We start from the raw sequence: 21,299 nt of genomic DNA on the forward strand, positions 1-21,299 counted from the left end.
TCGAAATCCGAAAACCGATTTCGGTTTTCTTTTAAAAAACGGTCCGTTTTTTTCTTTTTCTTTACCGAAAAACCGGTTTTTGTGCCCACCACTAGTAGATACTACACATAAAATAAATGAATATGTTTTTTCTGCGGAGAAAAACGTTTTAGGGGGGCAAAAGCACCCTCCCAAAGTTGACTGCTGATAGGCAACAAGAAGTGGACCGAAGTGAATGAAACTGTTCACAGATATTGTAGACGTAAAATGAGGGAATACGTGTTTTGTATTTTCCTTTACAAAAATATTATTATTATTATTATTATTATTATTATTATTATTATTAATTATCATTTTAAAAAAGTACGTTGGGTGGGCACAGATCCACCGTTGAATAGGAAACATCAAAAGTGCAAATAAGTATACGTCAGAAGTTCCCAAAGGATACGAAGAATAGCAAAGAAACTTGGTGTAGGGACAATTCGTAAAAAATAAATAAACACGTGTTTTTTAGTTTATCCGGATTAACAGTGTTGGGGCTAAGGCCCCCTCCGAAAATAGTAAATATTACCGTAGTAGCGCAGGAAGGAGTGGGCCGAAACAAATGAAATTGTGTGTAGATATTGTGAATATAAAATAAGGCCTCTCGTGTTTCCCAAGTGTCTGCATCCTATTTGCTTCAAATTGGCATATCAACAGTAAACAGGAAATTGACACGTGTTTTTGTTGATGCGGAAAAACATTGTAAGCCTTAAAGGCGCCTCCCAATACACTATACTGTTTGTGCTTACTGTTGATGTGCCAAATTTGATGAAATCGAATGGAGACACTTGTTGAACACGAAAACCCTTATTTTACATATACACTATCTAACTACAGTTTCATTCGCTTAGGTCCACCCTTTCCGCCACCCAACACTTCGGTTCACCCAGCCGTTTATATATATGAAGGAAAATACGAATCACCTATTCCCTAATCTTACGTCTACATTATCTGTGCACAATTTCATTCACTTCGGTCCACTTCTTGCCTTTCGGGCGTCAACTTTCAAACTTTTGTGTGGGTGTTTTTGCCTCTAAAACCATTTTTCCGTTGAAAAAAATATTCGTTTATTTTTTGCGTATTGTCCCTACACAAAATTTGGTTGTAATTCTCCATGTTCTTTAAGCACTACAGACGTATTGTTATTAGCATTTCATGGTCAAAGGTCTGGAGGGGTCCATGCTCAACGCAACTGTTTTTCCAAGAAAATGCGAAACGCATATTCCCTCATTTTACGCCTGCAATATCTATGCACAATTTCATTCACTTCGGTCCACATTTTGCCTTTCGGGAGTCAATTTTTAAAATTTTGTGTGGAGGCTCTTGCCCCCTAAAATCGTTTTTCCGCAGAAAATAAAAAAGCTCGTATTTGTTTATTTCATGTGTAGTATCTACCTGTTAAATTTTATCAAGATTGGAGTGTTACCCTTGCGAAGTATTACATGTTAGTTACATTGATTGTTTGCTAACCGTTTCTCGGAGTTTTCGAAACGTTTAGAGAAATGGAAACATGTTTGGAACATTATATATCTATATATACCCTCAATAAATGGATACTTTCTTGTGCAAGAAAAGCAAATGTTAATATGAATGATATATTCCAAACTATTTCATGTTATGTGCTCTTCTTCTACAAGAAAACATCCATTTATAGACGTTAAAATTGAGAAATACCTTTGCTAAAATGTGACACTGGTCCTTTTAGACCCAAGGCACAGAAATATATATAATTTTTTTTTAAAATATTGAACTAGACTAACGATATAAGAATAAAACATACATTGAAACATAGTTAAAGAATTAGAATTAAGCTTAATAATTCATTAAGAACCAACAATGATAAGTATTGTCTAGTGTGTAGAGTACAACCACCTACTACGCTCCCACTACTTGAGACTTGAACACACAAACGCAGGTGTTTTTTCTCCCTGATTGCCATAGTATAATTTTATTTGTTTTGTAGTTTATTTATTTATTAGTGCTTGAAGTGTATAATTTTTGTTACCTATTCTTTGAAAGAGATAATTACATTACCTTGTAAGATACAAGAGATCGGTGGAGGTTGTTTGGGAACAATGCACAGTGTGGTTTCAGGATACAAGTTGGCCCAATTTGAAATTTCCTCAAGTTTTTTAACGTTTTACACAGTTGCCCCTAAATGATTTTTTCCAACGTTGATATGTAGTCAGTTGGTTTTGGCAGGGGCGACTTTAGAATTTTAAGTTTGGGTAGGTCCCCTTCCTCGGTTATGGATACATGTACACATTTGATTGATTAATTACAGTGGGAAATTACTTTTACAGCAGTGGTTGATGCTATTTGTTAAATAATTGTCTACCATTAATATAAATAGTGGAAAATATATTTACTCGTTATTGTATCTTTTAGCGTTTATATATTTTTCAAAATTTTTGGATAGGCCTGTGTCTATCCGGCTTACCCGCTAAAACTGCCACTGATTTCTGGCGCCCAGAGATGATAGATTCACCTCATTTTAACATAAATTCTTAACAAAAGTCATTTGCATTTGGAAATGAATTTTGTGAAAGCCGAGATTTTTTTTCTAATTTCCGTGGATAGTGTTAGTAGCTCCATCTTGAAATTAATTTTTCCTTAGTTCGTACTTCTATGACTTGATAATGTCGAGACCTAGCTAAATGACTTTTTCGCATCTGAAAACTATAAACTCTCTCGTTTGATTAAAATGGATAAGCAAAATCTTTACCTCCTTCCTCCCCTAGAATAAATTTTCCTAAAATCACTTCTAAATCAATTTTCTTAATTTTTGAGACCTAGTTAAATCGATTTCCGTACCCGATGCGAAAGATTCTCCCACTTAGTGGAAGTTGTGATCAAATTTCTTGCCCAATGAGAATGTGCGAAATGAACTTTCCCAAATGTCCTAACCCAAGCTTGAAACTTAACTGTCACTTTTTCACTCGTAAAAGCAGTAGATTCATAACATTCCGTTTAAATCGCCAAACACAATTTGTATTTAAATGACATTCCTACACATCACTGTAAGAAATGAATTTTCACGAATTTGATGTTAAGCAGGCTGAGAACAAGAAAAAACAATTGATCTATAAGAGAACAGCATTGAAAATTGTACGGGGTGTTTCAAAAGTCATGGATCATAATCCAAATTAGTCTTGAGTAAAGATACGTAAAACTGGAAATAGAGGAAAGTTGTTGGAAATACACGATTTTCAGTCTAAGAGGGTGGAATTTTTCCAATGGTAAAACATATTTTTTGAAAAAAGAACTGACGTTTCTAGTTCAACAGGCTGTTCGAACGGAACGTAAGGGCATGCTAAAATGGCACGGAGAACATACATATTGTTATGGGAGAAGAACTTTGAACATCTAAAATCACTTTCCTAACAATGCTGTGTTGTTGTTATATAAGGGCCCAAGGGAGCAGCCTGCTGAACTGGCAACGTTATTTTTCATTTAATACAGGACCTTACCGGTATGGAGTTCAAATGGCTGCTGCGATTAGAAATATAATCCACTTTATTGTAGATTGAAATCCACCTATTTCAAACAACGTTCATCTTTTTACATTTTTGTCGTTTGTTTACGTAATGGAATTGGTGCATGATGCTGGGCTTTTGATACACCCGTTTATATGTATACCTGTGAAAGGAAATTTGTTTCTGTAATTTGTCGTTTCTCTCAATTTTTCTCTTTTATTTATTATTTTTAATATGCTTTGTCTTCTCACTTCCCAAAAGAAAGAGTCTAGCGTGCTTTGACCGACTTCGTTAAACCTATAATAAATAAATTTTTATGACAGTTAGGTATATTTCGTCATTACGAAATTGATATAAAACTGAGGATACAAATGCAGCAAAGAATTAGGTTTTGTGACTTTTTTCTTTGGTCAGAATCATTAAATCTTTAGCTGCTGATTGTGTAATCGCCCGAGTGTCGGGTCCCTGTTCGGGCGCCATTTATTTGTAACCAGCTGGAGGTCGGGTCGCTGTTCGGGCTGCCATTTATTTGTAACCGTTTCAATTCGAGGTCTCTATTTGTGTGAACATTTATTTGTAACCAACTCGTGTGATCTGGTCGCTGTTCGTGATTCGTGATCCTACCAATAAGTATTCTCCTGAGACTGGAACTTACCTGGACAGGAGGACGAAGGACCTCTCCAAGAAGCGTTACAAATTGTTTCCAAATCGCTCGTCGGTCTCAATGATGAGATGAGCATTAGGCGCCGAGAGGTTCGGGTGTCTCGTCTCGAAAACCTCACGGACGATCAGACGGTCATCCAGACCACAACGCACACAAACATCACTCATACAAACAACGAAAACACACTGGATTAAATAACACTATACTTATTTATTAGAACACTATTTTATATATAAAAAATAACGAAGAGGAAGTAACACAACACTGAACACAGAATGTGTAATAATTTTCATCACTGAAATCACTTTGCCTTTTTATGCAATGTAGCCCTTTATATATATATATATATATATATATATATATATATATATATATATATATATATATATATATATATATATATATATATATATATATATATATGATTATAATACAGATTTCACTTCAAATGCTTCTCTCACACCATTGACGCACTTGGGGGATTAGCACTGGGTAAAAGTTGTTAGGACAATTCCACGAGGAATCCAGTTGCTGCGCCAAATAATCCTGAAGCGTTAAGATGAATATTCAGCAAATTAAACAAGAAATTCTCCAAAGTAGAATGCTGATGTTGGAAGGCGCGTATATAACATTTTCAACGCACAAGGTTTGTGAACCTGGGACTTCACTAGTTGTGGGCTAGCCGTAAGAAAACGTCCTTCACCGGCTAATAGCTTGTGCCCCTTAACACAAATTAATACCTGATTCCCAACCCAACGTGCGTGGTGGCTGCATACAGTACCGTAGTCAAACTCCCTGAGCACCAAAGCTCAAGGTACGGGCTGCAATGGTCGACTCAAGAGTGTTGTCAGTTCATTCCGAAAACCAGTCAGTTAAATCACCTGTGTGCACATGCAAACAGAATACGGAAAATAATTTATGTTAATTTTAGTCAACTGCCTACAATGCACTAGACACGGCGATAACTCTGGCGTGAGAAATTACAGATAACGAGCTGCAAAACAACGCAATTGGTGCCACTTTGGTCACTTGAACATCTGGTCAGCCCGTATTTCTCTAATCTATTGCAATGTTTCATAAGCGATTAAAGAAAACACTTAATTCAGTTCCCAATAACTATAGAATATATACTGTGCATATAATAAGTCAGGGCGAAACACTGAAATGGTTCGTCACTAACTGAAACGTTCTCACCAAAAGCAATGTTTTAAATATATATGAAAAAGCGATGAAAGACTTCTTTGTCCAATTGTGTGGGAAAGAAGCAATTCCCACCGAAGAAAGAACTTATATGCGTCGCAGAATAAAGTACAAATCGAAAATAATAGTCACTGTCTTTACGAAATATACAGAGCGTCCACAAAAATATTTATATAACCTGGTGGCTGTTATAATTGAATAATAAGAATAATTGTAAAATAGTCTTGACATTTTGGTAATTTTAAAATGCAAAATGGCTTTCGTCCAATAATAAGAACAAAAGTCTAGCAGTCATGAAATCTCAAACGCCTCCTGAATAATTTATCTTCCCCAATCTCCCCTTTTTGATCCAGCGCATGCTTTGGAAACAAGAACATATCCTGAGGGGCGTTAACGTCCACGTTGAAGACTACTTCCCATAAATGGTAGATTCGTATGATATGAAACGCAAAACCAGGTGATATCAAATTTAGTGCCGTATCATTCAAATTTCAAAAGTTATGACTGATAGATCTACCTAGGTAAAGATGCTCAGGCTTTCATTAACCCTGCAATACATTGTGGGACAGATATGGGTCATAGTGGTAAATAATTTGTACTTTCATGCATAACGTTATGTAGTTGCTAATGCATGTTGAACCAGATTGAAAACGTTCGAAGGTAGTTCTAATCTCAAAGTTTCCGCATAGATGGCACTATTTAGCGTACTGGTACTTCAATTACTCATTTTTGTTTTCTCTTGCAAAACTTTTTTTTTCTGACAGAAAATAAAAAAAAAATATACTTTCATAGTAGGGTTAAATTCGAGAATTGAATTACACTTCCATTTTACAGTAGTTTCTATTGTTACTGTTACGCAGAAACTTGTATATACGTAAGTTCATGTCTTTACGTTCCAACTCTGGTAATTACATTACGGTTCAAAATAATCATGTAATAATTATAACATTCCTCATTTCCTGGCGTGCAAGTAATTGAGATACTCATATTCTTTGTATAGCGAAGTTTTTGCGTACCAAATGTCGTGCCTATGTGATAGCATTTCAATATGAATATGTAATAGTAGTTAATATAAACTCTTTCCGACACGCATTCGAAGTGAAGTTTCTCAAAATAATGTCTTACTCATAGCCTAGGATATAGGGATAACATTTGTGAGTGTCTATACCAAACAATTTTGAATATCTAGCAATGAGTGAATCAGTGGGTTTATTCTTTCATATATATATATTAGTTTTTTTTAGTAAATGCTTTAGTTAAATGCATAATAAGTAGATACGTTTCCCAAACATTGTTTTCTGTTTTCTACTTTAAATGGAAAACAATAAATATTTTATTCGGAAAGTCTTATGGATCTAGCTAAAGGAGTGAAGAACTTAGCTATTATATTTGTAGTGAATTTTACTGTTTACTTGTGTGTACACGGTACTACTTAGGTGGCACACGATATGACAATTAGGAAACGAGAGTAAGTCTGTAAAAAATAAATGAATAGCAAGTGAAATCAACTTACCTTGATTATTCAATGTACAAGTTTACAGCTTTGCACGATCCAGCAAATCATGAAATGAATGTCTCCTGGAAGTTCTGAAATGTAATGATCATCAAGGTCCTAATTTCGTCACTGAAGAAATCTTGCCCTTTTCTGTAAATTAAACCTAAGTTTCTATATGCGCTGTTTGTTGTTGTATCTATGTGTTGATTGAAATTTAGTTCAGGATCAAAAAGAACGCCTAAATCTTTGACAGTACTTGGTTTAGACAATTTAGTTTCTTTCAGTGTATAGTCAAAGGTGATAGGATTTCTTTTTCTCGTAAAAGACAGGGATTTACACTTGGATACATTTATTACTAATTTGTTGTCATCGCACCATGTTTGAACCCGCTGTAGGTCTTGTTGTAGTTGTATGCAGTCTTCAGTTGAATTAATTCTAGAATATAATTTGAGATCATCAGCGAATAGGAGAATCTCGGAGTTTTAAATAAAAAGTGGAATTTCATTAATATGTAGGATAAATAGCAGAGGACCCAGATGAGATCCTTGAGAAACCCCAGACAGAGTAACTAACTTTTCGGTGACGTGCTCCTTGTATAGAATAGATTGTTTCCTTTTACATAAATACGATACAATATATTCTGTTGCCGACTTTGAAAAGTTTAGGCTTGCTAATTTCGCCACGAGAACATCATGATCCACGACATCGAATGCCTTACTGAAATCGGTATAAATAAGTCTACCTGGCCGCCTTTGTCTAACTCCGTTGCTATAAAATGTCACAACTGCTAGGTATGTTGCAGTAGATCTATTGTGTAAGACACCACGTTGATGTATAGATATAACTGGCTTTACGTGATTCAGAATTCGTGTATATAAAATACTCTCAAGAATTTTGGCAAAAGGTGATAATATAGCTATAGGTCTGAAATTTTGTATTTCGTTTTTATTTCCAGACTTTGGCACTGGACACACTAAACTTTCTTTCCGTAAGTCAGGAAAAGTGCCTGTTCTTATGGCCATATTGAATATAGTATGGAGCGGATGTTTGAATATATCAATACAGCCTTTGACAACATACGGAGGAATACCATCCGGTCCAAATGACGCTTTTGGTTTGAGTGCCTTTATAGCCACTTCAGTTTATCGCAGTTGTAATTCTCCAAGTTGAAAGTTGTCCAACAGGCTAATGCATTCCGTCTTGTTAGATATAAAACTGTCTACGTCATATTTTGCTGAGACATTGTTATAAACAGATTGAAAGTAATGCGCGAAGGCCTGAGCAATCTCACTGTCCTTATTTAGTTAACTCTATTTTCAACATAGTTGAAGGAAATTTAATCTTCTTATTTCTTTAACTTTATATTTTGTGAATGTTTGTGACTAAAAACCGCATTCTTGATTTTTAAAATTACTTACTTCCAAAAGAAAAATTAAGTGTCTGAATGTTTCGAGTGTCAGTATGAATGTAATGAAGACCGCTTTCTACAAAGTAGTAGTATTGGATAACTTAATCATTAATGGCAGATATTCTTTCTTATGTACGTGAGACTTCAAGAAAGAATGATATGGATGCTCTTATTTCAGTCTAATAACGTTGTGGAATATTACGGTTGTAGAGAATTTGACATTTTTAATAAAGGTAAAAAGAGCAATTTATAACATTTAGCGTTAGCCTCCTCCTACCGAAATATTAGGACGGTGCGAATAAAATGTCTACAATAGGCGCTTCATTTCCAAAGACCAAAAATAGGAAACTACGATACTCTGGTTAATCAAAATAGTCGTCATCTGGAACCATTTGTCATCGCTCAATCAGCGATTCGATTCCATGGTGAAAGAGGTGTGGAAAGAAGTATGCAAGACGAAGAGGTCCTCGACCACACGTTGTACTGACCAGCATCAGGGAAGGTCTTCCCTCGCAAGAAGTAACTAAGATGCCAGAAGAGGTGGTAGTTGAAGGGAGAGAGGTCAGCAGAATACGGTGAGGAAGAAGGGTTTCATGCTGTAATTCATGAAAAGTCTGCACGATCCTTTAAGTGACGTGTGGGCGTGCAGTGTTGTTCAAGATAAGGACACTGTCTGTCGACCATTGCTGGATGCTTACTGACAAGTTTGCAATGCATTTCATGGAGTTCAGCAGTACAACGGTTACGCTGATTGTCTCATTATGCCTGAGCAAGATATGATGGATTGCTCCTTCACAGATCACCTTTGCAGTAACATCTTCTGTACATGAAAAGGTGGCTTAGGAAACCGTTCCAACCAGTGTCCTGACCGTTTACGATTGTCATAGCAGATTCATTTTTCATCTGAAATGACAATGTGATACCTAAAACTTCCTGGTTATTCCTTGCAAATAATTCAAGGCGGCGATTCTTCTTGGCTGGCGTCAACTCATGAAACAGCGTGAGTTCAACTTCTCTACTTTACCGATTGCGCAGATCCGCCGAACAACAGTGATGTAGTGAATGTCTAACTCGTTTACATAGGCACGAATACTTCTCCGAACTTTCGCTTCCTTAGTGTTGCTGAGGAGCCAATTGTAACATGTTTCTGTGCCCACGGAGCTCAATTTGCAAAACTATGTTGCAAGAACAAAGTTGGCAAATCAGTGTCTAAGAGTACGTTCATTCATCATTTCTGGTCCAAATGCACTATTCTTTTTTTTTTTTTTTTTTTTTTTTTTTCGGTTTGCTTTGGAGAATGTCTTAGGACGCGTGACTTTAATTCGCCCGTGTGTTGTGTCGTTGAGGTAAGTTTCCCGACAGATCTGAAAGCAGACATTTCATTCGCATCGACCTAATGAAATATTTAAAGTCCATTACTTTTTTATACACTTTAAAAAATAATTTTGAAGTGTAACATATATGCTTTTTGTTTTAAAATCCATACTTGCATCTGCCTCTACAATCAACTACAACTCCATTATTGTCAATAGTTAAGAATGTTCAGCAGAAATGTTATTTAGGCCAACCTTAAAAAAAAAACCTACTGAAGGCTGGTTGAGGGAAATGCACAGTTTCGTTTTAGAAATATTTGTAAGAATCGAATAGAAGTAATATGCAGCAAAGTTATTTTGAATTTTATTAATCAAGAAATAATAATAATAATGCGATAATATTTAGATTTTTATAGGAATAATTTTTAAATATTAAATAAAAGGAAGTCTGAAAGAGCTCTAGTGCATTTATGGCGCGTTCCTTTTTATTTTTTAATTAACTTATTGGATGCTCTGTGCATTTATGATCTAGAAATTCAATCAGCGCTCAGGATGATCACCTGTGGCATTGCCTACTGACAGTTATTTTTTTTCCTACTAACTTCTGTTAATATCATTTTTAGAATCATTCCATTTTATTATTTTATTAGAACTTTATAATTAGATGCTTGGTTATGAGTGTTTCTATAACAAATAAAATATATGGTGAAAATGAAAGTAACAATGAATTTATGTAAATTCTAGTATTGTTCAGCGTACAAGTGAAACTTACCTAAAACTATTCCCAGCTTAGCTTTCTTCTTCTGAAGCTATTACCAAAAAAAGTAGGAATGTACATTTTCATACGAAGCTGTCTTCTTTTTTCTCTCCTTAACCATAGGTTGGTGGGCAACATAGAAATTTTAACACTTTTCTCTCCCTTGGGAGAGCTGTTTTATACTTTGTTAAGGTCTCTTTTTCATAACTGCATCTAGATCTTCTATCCTTGGTTTTCCTCTTCCTAGTTTTCCTTCTGTCTTTCCCTCTATCAACACAGTGATCCAATCGGAGTGCCGAGTAAGATGGCTAAGTAACTCTGGCTTCGTTTCTTTTTTTCCTGTTATCTTCATGATCTGTCGTCCTGTACAAATAGCTGTACAAGATTTAAATAGAAATGTTCTCAGGCCTAAGAAAATACACAGTAACTTGTTTATTATTATTATTATTATTATTATTATTATTATTATTATTATTATTATTATTATTATTATTATTATTCAGCAGTTTGTGATCATTCCAAATATGCACTCATTACTTTTTAACATTTAGAAACAAGTTTATCAACTATTATGAATATTTGCTCATAGATACAGGCAGTGGTGACATTCAAATCATTTAACAACCGGTTCTATAATTAGTAAAGTAAGTTAGCTTAGTATTAATATTATTGTTGCATGATTTTTTTATTATTATTTATTCCATTGGTGCTAGCAACAGTGACTAGGTTTAAGTCATATAGCATCTTTATATTAATATTTTGGATACTGATTTTCAAGAATAGTACTAGAGCATTATTATTATTATTATTATTATTAGTAGTAGTAGTAGTAGTAGTAGTAGTATCGTAAGTACTGGATCAAGAGGTGAAGAGAGAGACTTAACAATGGATTCGGATGAACCAGCTGAATAACACTACTGGATGCATGTGATTGAAATCTACTTCAGAAATGCTCTTAATATGAAAAAGATCGATTTTGTTTGTTTGTTTGTTTTGAATCCGGCGTGATTTGAAATGTACGTACTACGTATTGCAAAGAATCAGCCGAACGTTTTAAGTTAAATATATAAAACCCTTGTACATATAAACTGTAATACGATATTTGTCTTCTACGTTGGAATTACGCATTGTGTGGTTTTGCATCGTTTTAACTATGCTGAAAATGGAATAATAGTTTAAATATTATGTTTATTTTACAGGGTCCTCCTGGGTCTACAGGGCCTCCAGGTCCTGGTACACCAATTATGCCAAGTCCACAAGGTAAATATGTTTAGTTACTTGTACACCAAGCTTACACTATTAGGATATTTATTGGAGAGTAACTCAGTTTAAATGCTAAGCTAACTACACTATTTAATATTACATGTTTTCTTAGTATATTAAAATTCTGTACAATGTTTCAGATGAAATAGCGAAATCAAAGTGTAGTAGTCCCTTCATGGTTAGACGAGATTTTGCAAATACTTCCATTGACACTTGTAAAACATGCCTTTTCTTTCATTTTGCCGTATCTTGTTCAGAATAGTTCAAACACTTACGTAGTTCGAAATGCCACCTGAGAAAAGAAAACGCGTATTTACTATCTCAGCTCAGTGCTGTGTCAAGAGGCGTACGGTAACCTGTTTAACTATGATTTTTATTATAAATACTAATACGTAATCACCCGAAATATACAGTGAGTGTCTTGTATTTGATAAGTAAGTGGCTATTGAAGTGCAGTTTGAAAGGTTTCATTCAACATTCAGTAAATTACTTAGAACATTTTTCTCTACAAATGGACAATTCATACATAGGCATCTCTCAAGCTTAATAAATGCTAAATAACCGTTGTTCTACTTTAACATTTGTATTTTTAATTTCTGTAATCGTCGTATCTTCTTTCTTAATTGTATAATGAATTTAGCTTTCTCGCCTTTGGTCCAAGAGATCGGTTCAATTTCCGGTGGTTTATTATGCATTAAACTGTAGGTCATCATCTGCAGTAGCATTGCTGCTAGAAGGAAACGTCAGCAAATATACAATAGCGAGTGTTACCACAGGTAATCCTAGATAAACTTATATTTGGACATTGTAATACAAAATTCAAATATTCGATATAATTGTGGTATGGATGATATGAAAGAACTGTGCAGTGACATGTTAGTCATTTCTAACACAAACATCTTCACTTTATGAAAAGTGCCTTTATTTCTTTTCTTCTGAATACGATGTATTAAAAAAAGTCATTTATAATTTGTTAAATTACGAGGACGAGAGGCTCAGGGGGGCCCTAAAAATCCCTCTGACACTAAAATATAGCAATCAGTTTATTATATTATAGGATTATGCTATTTTTTTCCCGCTCGCTACCTTCGCGGTATCGCTAGAGTTAAGTCTTCTTCCACTAGTGTCTTCACGATACTTATTTTGTGAGGGAGTGAGCTAGTTCTGGCTCTATTACAAACCAGATTATTACCTTCTGGTGACAGTTCCTTTGAAATATCTCTGTCATTACTTAGAGTAAATCTAGGAGGTTTTCCAGATCTCCTTAACAATAAAATATTCCTATTCAAATGAATTTGGGCTCTGAGATACTAAAAAGTGATTCCCTAACAACATGTCTTGGGAACAATTACCGGTACTTAACAAGCGAAAAGCATGATGAAATATTGTCCCATTAATTTTGAAACGTAAAATTGCTATCTTGTTTATCAAAAGAGAATTCCTTTTATTCATATGTCGATGTTCAATATTAGGTGAAACCAAATCCTCCCTAATTAATGATATCTGCGAAGCAGAATCTAATACAGCATCAGCATTCTTATTTTCAATCAATAATGCCATGAAGATATTATTATTTCGTGTAGTAAAGGAGAATTTTACATGACCCTTATTTCCTAATAGTGTTATCTGTAAATGTACTTCCCACATTTACAGACATTATGCGTTTAGACTGTTTACGCAACACACACGCATCTTCTGTATGAAAACCATGACCACAAAAAGAGCAAATGTGATGTGTTTGTGCCTTATTCGGAAATTTCTGATAATTGTTTCTAGACAAAGATGTTTGAAACTAATAATTATGAAAATTTCCTCTAGGATAAAATTGATTTCTCGTCTGGCCTTTAAAAAGCATAGTTCTCGCTGTTTCGATAAGCCTATGAGGCTGTGGAAGACAGCAAAGGAAATTTATGCGCTGAAATTATTCGTAAAATAGGGTCCTCCTAAAATAGTCGGCTCCAGAGCCTCAAGAGCCTTAATCCGTCCCTGCGCCTGGACCTTCGACCCGGTGTGCACTGTAAGTTAAATTCGTGGTTAATTTACAGCTCTGATTCCTTACTTTTTTTTTTTCTTAGTCTGACCACTAACTTGCGGTTACACAATTATTGATACTCAAATCTAAATGTGGTTACTAGTCTTGTCCTAATAAATAATAAGCAGCAAACCATATTAACGTTAGGTGTAATCACTATATGTTTTAAAATAACTAAATTGAAGCAATACCGTTTCAGTCGCAATTAAATACTCACTATATATTATTTTAAAAATACATAAATATTAATGCTCAAATCTAAAAATGACGGCAATTATCCTATTTTGAAATAATGAAGTTGAAACAATGCAGATTTTCAGTTACAATTAAATCCTTACAATAGTTTTAAATCGGCAAATTACCTGCACGGTAGCAACATCTTTTGCCGTCAGACAGATCGCGATACACATTAGCGTCACTGTTTACTGTTAAGAATTAGCGTGACACACAGTCATGAGACGTTTCATTCTTGTAATTAGGATGTCATCTGTCTCACAATGCTATACAATAGTTAAATCTTGTATATAACACTGACCAAATAGACGTCGTTTATCTGGGTTATCTGTAGTACTACTGGTTTTTCAAATCTATAAAATATATGACTAGTTCTAAGCAACTTTCTAGATTCCTTCATCCAGATTAATCACTGTAAAATGTAGGTAGCACCCAAAAGTGTTTCGCAAGGTGTAATTATATAAATATAGGATTGACTTTGAATTTAGGATTACGTAAAGCATCCAAATGACGATAAAACCATAATACTTAAAGAATATAGTGAAATATTTTTGTCTTTCTTCTAAAGCACTCACTTTTACACTAATTGTTTACTACATAGCAGTATTACTTTGAAAAATATATATTGTTTGCTTTTTTTTTTCTGTGATAAACCTCACGGTTTTATTATAAATTAAGTTACAATTTTTTCAAGTCTTTATTTTTTGAAGCATGCGTATGTTATTAAAAGCTTTCACTCACTCTTGTGATCTGTTGCTTTATTGAAATGATTATTAGCTTTGTATACGGTTATGTGGTAATCAGACTTGCTTCATTGTCAACATGCACGGTACTTTGTGTCTGTGGAGCTTGAAAAGAAATCTGTGTTGACAGTTTGTGTTCTGTGAAACATAGGAAGAACAGAAAATTTTTAGTCCCACAAGAGCTTGGTTTGCTCAAATTCGTAGAACTCATGTTCATTTCTTTCTAGGTTCTGTGGGCCCCTATTCCCCTGCTAGTCACAGAATGCCTACTCCCAGTCCTGTCACAAGACAAGGTGAATAGAAAACAGAGCCCTTTAAGAGAGAGAAAAAAAGGACAAACCAAGCTTACATGACATGCCCAATTTTGTGCTGTTTTCAGAAATAAACCCCTGAGCAGAACATACTCGTGCATCACATTGTCATCCATTGGCATTATATTTACAATTTATACTTTTATTTATTACTGGGCAGGGCACTTCATGTAAGGGTGATTTCTCCATTTGACCTATAGCAGTTTTGTTTTGTTTCTATTTGTGATTTAAACATTAGCATTATTTCTTTAAAGTAAATATTTAGGAAGATTTAAATTTGATGCATGGAATCTTAGCAGAATATTTTACTGACTTTAGTTAGTGAATTATTATTGTGTTACATTAATTTAGTAAAAATAAGTGATTGAATTGTAGTTATTATGTGTAAGATTGTGTGCATGATTGCATGAAAAAAAAATGTGTAATAGCTAAAATTGCAGGTAAGTGTGTCCGCAGCTTGTAGCGGATAAAATAAATAAATAAATAAATAAAAATAACGTCTTTTATCCTCTTGTCTGCTGTAGTAGATACCTTTTCAACAATGTAGACCAAAATATCTCCATTGGAGTGAACTCCAACAAATTTATTTATATAAAATTTATTGAAAATTGAGCTATTTAAAATGTAGAATTATGGTAGTTCACGGAACCTGAAGCCTTAGTATACAATGCACGCTTAGAAATTTCTAGATTTAGAAATCAGTACATTAACCAATATTTAAGTTATTATTATTTCAATAAATATTAATGCAGTCGCAAATGAGAATAAACGTTTTTGTTGTATGTTGTTTGAACAGCATTTACGTTTGCTTCTTGTAATAGTGATTATATTCCGCATTTGTGAAATATTTATACAATTCTTTTTATTTTTTGTACTTCCTATCTTCATTCACATTTCTATTTTTTGTGTATGTTTTTTAAAGGTTTCTTGGCTTTTCCTACGTTCTTTCGTTAAACAAGCATACCTGTAAAATTTGAATGTATTTCGTGGAAAATTCTGTTTGAAGTTTAATCAGCGAAATTCTGCAGTTTGTCTACAGTAAGAGGAAAATCTATATCGAAGAATAGCATCGATATTTAATGTTGATTTGAAGGTTATAAAAGTGTGAAAGCAATGTATAATACCGCCCGTGGTTTTAACTATCCAAAATGTCCATCTCACTACGTTCAATCAGGATCTCATACACTTACTGTTATCCTCGCAAATTTCTTTCTTACTTTTTAATTGTTAATGTCACTTTTCTTTAAATGCTTTTTGTTCTCTCGTTATTTATTTCTTTTATGTATTCGAATATTACTTCCTTTTTTTTCCTGTATGAATTTTGTATATATATATATATATATATATATATATATATATATATATATATATATATTGTAGCGTAATTTACCAGCATACATAGGGACCTCGGTTCGTTTCATTGAGACTCCATGAAATACATGCTATTAAACTTTTTATTTTTACTTTTTTTTTCCAAACTGCAAATTTGATCAACAACTATAAATATGAATATCTCTGAATATAAACGAATAATGTAAAGCCAAACAACTAACAAATAACAACAATAGATTAAAGCTCAATGTTACTGGCTCTAAAGGAGAAAAACTTTGACAGCTCAATATAACTGACTATAGGAGCAAGAATTTTATATAATATGACACAAACAAGAAATTTAATTTTGCAGTAATTGCACGTTTTGATTAAAATGGTATTATCGTACGTACTAAATGGAATCTAACCAACAAACACGAAGAAAAAATATATATACATTGCAAAAAATATAATGAAATTCTGAAAGTCATTTACTACTACGTACTATCAATTTCTAGTTAAAGTAGCCAAAAAATATCAATATTCATTCCACGATTTAACTTCCAAAACTACGAATATCCACTAATCGAAGGAGAAAAATAATAGGTTACGATTTCGTAGACTTTAGTCTAAATAAGTAGCCTCCTAAGATAGTGAATATCGTTAATTACACTTGACTCATTCTTTACTTTTCAATTTAACTCATTCTATATGTAATCTAACGGAGCTAAAGGAAGGCACATCTTCCTCTACCCTTACCTGTCCGAAGAACTGAAGAGGAAACGTCCAGTCGAACAGGTTTATGATTTGGCCACTAGATGTCAGGTCAAACAGTGAGATTTCTGTCAAGGCTTAGACTCAGCTCACCCTAGCGTTAAAAACGCGAATCACTTAATCAAAGCGAGCATTTACCGTCACAATAGCTGGCATACAATATCTTTCCAAAAACATTTACATTTTTTTTTCTTAGAGATCAACGAAAATTCACGGTACAATATATATATATATATAATATATATAATATGATTGTACTTAAATAAATTCCTCTCTTCATTTATTACATTTGTCTCTAAAGAGAAATGTAGGCAAAGTTGCTCCATACGTCTTGCTTTCATGAAATTGAAAAAGTAAATATCAGAGTAAGAGTATTTCTTCCCATTAATTAACGTGTAATTCTTAAAATATTTCATTTTTTTAGTTTAAAATTTACATAAAATTTGTCAAAATTCTGTGCCAGTTGTAAGTTTGATTTGTCTATTTTGAATAAAACTTAACTAATATCTGCTACCCAACACTTTTTACTTGTCACATTTGCTCATGATAAAACCTGTACGAAAAGAGTGTAATAAGACAGTTACTATAGGTAAAACGTTGTGCTGTTTTTCTTTCTGGGGATGCTGTAAACTTATGCTTGTTAACTATTGTTGAAACTAATTATGAATCGTTATGTCCTTACTTCTTACAATACCTTAATAATATGTGAGGGTTCAAACTACGCTACTTTTTTTTTAGACCAAATGTGAAGAACTTTCATAATATGGTAAAATGTTTATTTCTGTTCTCGCAAAAATCTTAAAAAAACAATTCCGTTTGTAGAACTGTGGTAGAATTTGCTGATAAAAGAGGTGACAAACGAAAATAATTTCAAAAATCAAAAATTCTAAGACGTTATATGTTTAGATTGTTTTAAAACTCACAGGTATTACCATCATTCATCTATCACATAAATTTAAATACTAAAGAAATTAGAAGAGAGCCAGGTAAGGGAGGAATACCAGATTGAAGTTTCGAATAGATTCTCGGTTTTAGAAGATTCGAAGTGCACTAGTGTTGAGGATACTTGGATTGAAATTAGAGATAGCATTAAAAGTTCAGCAAAAGAAAAATTGGGACACGCGGAAATACGTAGGAACAAACCATGGTTCGACCAGGAATGCATTAAAGTAGCAGAGAAGAGAAAACAGGCAAAATTACGCTTGTTACAAACTCCGAATGAAATAACTACACAAAATTTCGCAGATATCAGGCGGGAAGCTTCCAAAACTTTTAGAAGAAAAAAAAACGCGATTTTTTGAAAGCTAAAATTAAGGAACTTGAAGATAATAGTAAAAATAAAAATATTCGGGACATTTATAAGGGGATCAGCGAATTTAAGAAAGGCTATCAACCTCGTGCTTATATATTAAAGAAAGCTGACGGGACAGTTCTCACTGATACGGATAGCATCTTAAATAGAAAGACTACTTTGACGATTTGCTGAACACGCAGCCAAAAACTAATGTGCGTGGAGGAAAAGAGATACACACCGCAGAAACGTATATTCCAGAACCAAACCGAATAGAAGTAGAAACCGCTATAAAGAAATTAAAGAAACACAAATCTCCGGGTGTAGATGAAATCCCGGCTGAGTTAATTTTAGCTGGAGGCGAAAAATTGTGGAACAAGATACACAAACTCATTCTCCTTATCTGGAACAAGGAAGAATTGCCACAAGGGTGGAAAGAATCAATTATTGTTCCAATTCACAAGAAAGGCGACAAAACTGACTGTAATAATTATCGAGGCATTTCTCTTCTGTCAACATCCTATAAAATCCTTTCAAATATTCTATTAGCAAGATTGACCCCTATGCAGATTAAATTATTGGAGATTATCAGTGCGGATTTAGACGAAATCGATCAACTATCGACCAAATATTTACCATTCGCCAAATACTCGAAAAAAAAAAGTGGGAATAGAATACCCCGGTACATCAACTATTTATTGCTTTTAGAAAGGTGTACGACTCGGTTTGGAGAGAAACATTATACAACGTTCTTATAGAACTTAGAATACCGAGAAAGCTAATTAGATTAATTAAGTTATTTTTAAATGAATCCCAAAGTAAAGTCCGGGTAGGAAAATTTTTGTCCACGAGCTTTCACGTCGAAAATGGCCTGAAACAAGCAGATGCGTTGTCGCCATTATTATTTAACTTTGTGCTGGAATACGTTATAAGAAAAATCAAAGATAGCAACCAGGGCCTAGAGTTGAACGGTATTCACCAGGTTATGGCATATGCTGATGATGTAAATTTAATAGGGGAGGATAGGAGAACAGTAGAAATAAATGCATAGATCTTATTAAACGCTTGCAGGGAGATGGGCTTAGAAGTAAATGCAGAGAAAACTAAATACATGGAAGTGCGCCGGGACCGTAATACGGCAAATTATGGATGCGTTAAAATATTAAATAATGCTTTTGATAAAGTGGATGCTTTCAAATATTTAGGATCAATATTAATAGACGAAAATCATATTCACGAAGAAATTAAATGTCGTATAAAAGCAGGGAATTCGTGTTACTATTCGGTTCAAAATCTCTTGTCGTCGCGAATTCTGTCGAGGAATTTGAAGCTTAAAATATATAAAACGATAATCATGCCTGTTCTATATGGTTGAGAAACATGGTCGCTTACTCTGAGGGAAGAACATAGACTGAAAGTATTTGAGAACAAGATCCTGAGACGAATATTCGGACCCAAGAGGAACGGGAATGAGGAATGGCGGAAACTTCATAACGAGGAACTACATAATTTATACGGTTTACCCAACATTGTTAGGGTCGTCAAGTCTAGGAGGCTTAGGTGGGCAGGTCATGTAGCTAGAATGGAAGAAAGTACAAACGCTTTCAGTATTGACTGGAAGACCAATCGGAAAACGACCATTAGGAAGACCTAGACAATAGGACAATATTAAGATGGATCTCGCAGAAATAGGAATACAAAGTAGAAACTGGAATCCAATCGGCTAAGGATAGAAGTCAGGGGAGAGCCTTTTGTGAACGCGGCATTGAACCTCCGGGTTCCATAGCCCATAGAGTTAGTTAGTTAGTTAGCCTTGCGTTAAGGAAGATAATTTTGTGTTGTTTGACTGTTAAGAACTCATATTTTAAATAATGCTATCGGCCAATTGATCTAGGTGCCATGGATAAAGTAATGTTGCTGGTACCATTAGGATAATATGTGGGACTCGAGAATATGAAATGTAGGTAGAGTGTTGTTCAAAAGAATCCTAGCCACCCACTTCGCTTTCAAACACACACATTCTTAGCCATTAGGGTTTCTTTTTCTTTTCTTTTTTTTTTTAATTGAAATTTTTCAATCTTTATTCCTACTAAATCATTACAGTTTCCTGTGTACGGTTGGGAGAATACGGCTTTTTAAAAGAAGTTGATGATCAGAATTTTTTGAACAAGAGTCTTCATAAAATACGACTCAAAGAAGTGACCAATAAGAAGTATAGCAGACATGAATGCGCTTCTCTCAAATGTCACATGTAATTCAGTAATCTAGAAATTAGTAATATTATCCATGTATTTTAGTTGGCAATTATTTCAAATTTTACTGATATGTTTTGTTGACTGATTTATAAAATCGAAAGAAAATGTGATGCTTATATCTTTCGGTTTTTCATTAATAATAATACTTATAATAGAGCACAGCATCTTTATAAGTAGTAAATTTTTATCTGAGGAGTGGTTTTGTTAAGCTTTATTGCTAGTAAACTACAGTTTCTTACCGTCAACACTGAAAAAACAAACGGGATAAAAATTAATCTTCGTTAATTTTAGTAAATTAATTGTTTGTAATAGAAGTATAATATAGTTTTCCACACTATAATGCGAATAATAATATACACATGTCGTTTATTTCTCAAATGCTTTAATTGTAATATAATTATGTAACTTCTCACTTCATTGGGTACTTTTGTTTCTTCTTGCAGACTCCTCTAATTCAGGTGGTGATAATATGTACACCATGATGAAGCCTGTACCAGGAGGAAATATACCAGGAGTGAGTATTTTCGTCTTTTTCTTTCTGATTTGAAGTAAAGCAAAATCAGCCCTTTATTATTATTATTATTATTATTATTATTATTATTATTTCATCCTTCAGTTAATGTCTGTAATTATTCATTTATTTCATAAAATGTAGATAGTTCTATTTAATATTTTAAGGATAGGGGAAGAATATTTCATAGTTAATGTGATATATCGTAAGGTAACTCAGAAGTACAGAGATTGTTTTGTA

At 33.8% G+C, this 21,299-nt stretch overlaps 1 protein-coding gene across 14 annotated transcripts in view; it reads left to right on the forward strand.

The window, feature by feature from the left end:
- Ssdp (Sequence-specific single-stranded DNA-binding protein) overlaps positions 1 to 21,299 on the forward strand; it is a 690,704-nt gene that overhangs the window by 637,910 nt on the left and 31,495 nt on the right. For 11 of the 14 annotated variants that reach the window (XM_081762329.1, XM_081762327.1, XM_081762335.1 and 8 more), the window contains 3 exons: positions 11,534 to 11,594; positions 14,834 to 14,899; positions 20,992 to 21,062. In XM_081762329.1, coding sequence (XP_081618455.1) covers positions 11,534 to 11,594; positions 14,834 to 14,899; positions 20,992 to 21,062 — 198 coding nt within the window. The remainder of the gene's footprint in view (positions 1 to 11,533; positions 11,595 to 14,833; positions 14,900 to 20,991; positions 21,063 to 21,299) is intronic. The other 3 variants (XM_081762333.1, XM_081762328.1, XM_081762336.1) reach the window with 1 other exon arrangement.

The sequence above is a fragment of the Thermobia domestica genome, chromosome 6, assembly GCF_964235325.1.
Source record: "Thermobia domestica chromosome 6, izTheDome1.hap1.1, whole genome shotgun sequence".
Classification (NCBI taxonomy): Eukaryota; Metazoa; Arthropoda; class Insecta; order Zygentoma; family Lepismatidae; genus Thermobia; species Thermobia domestica.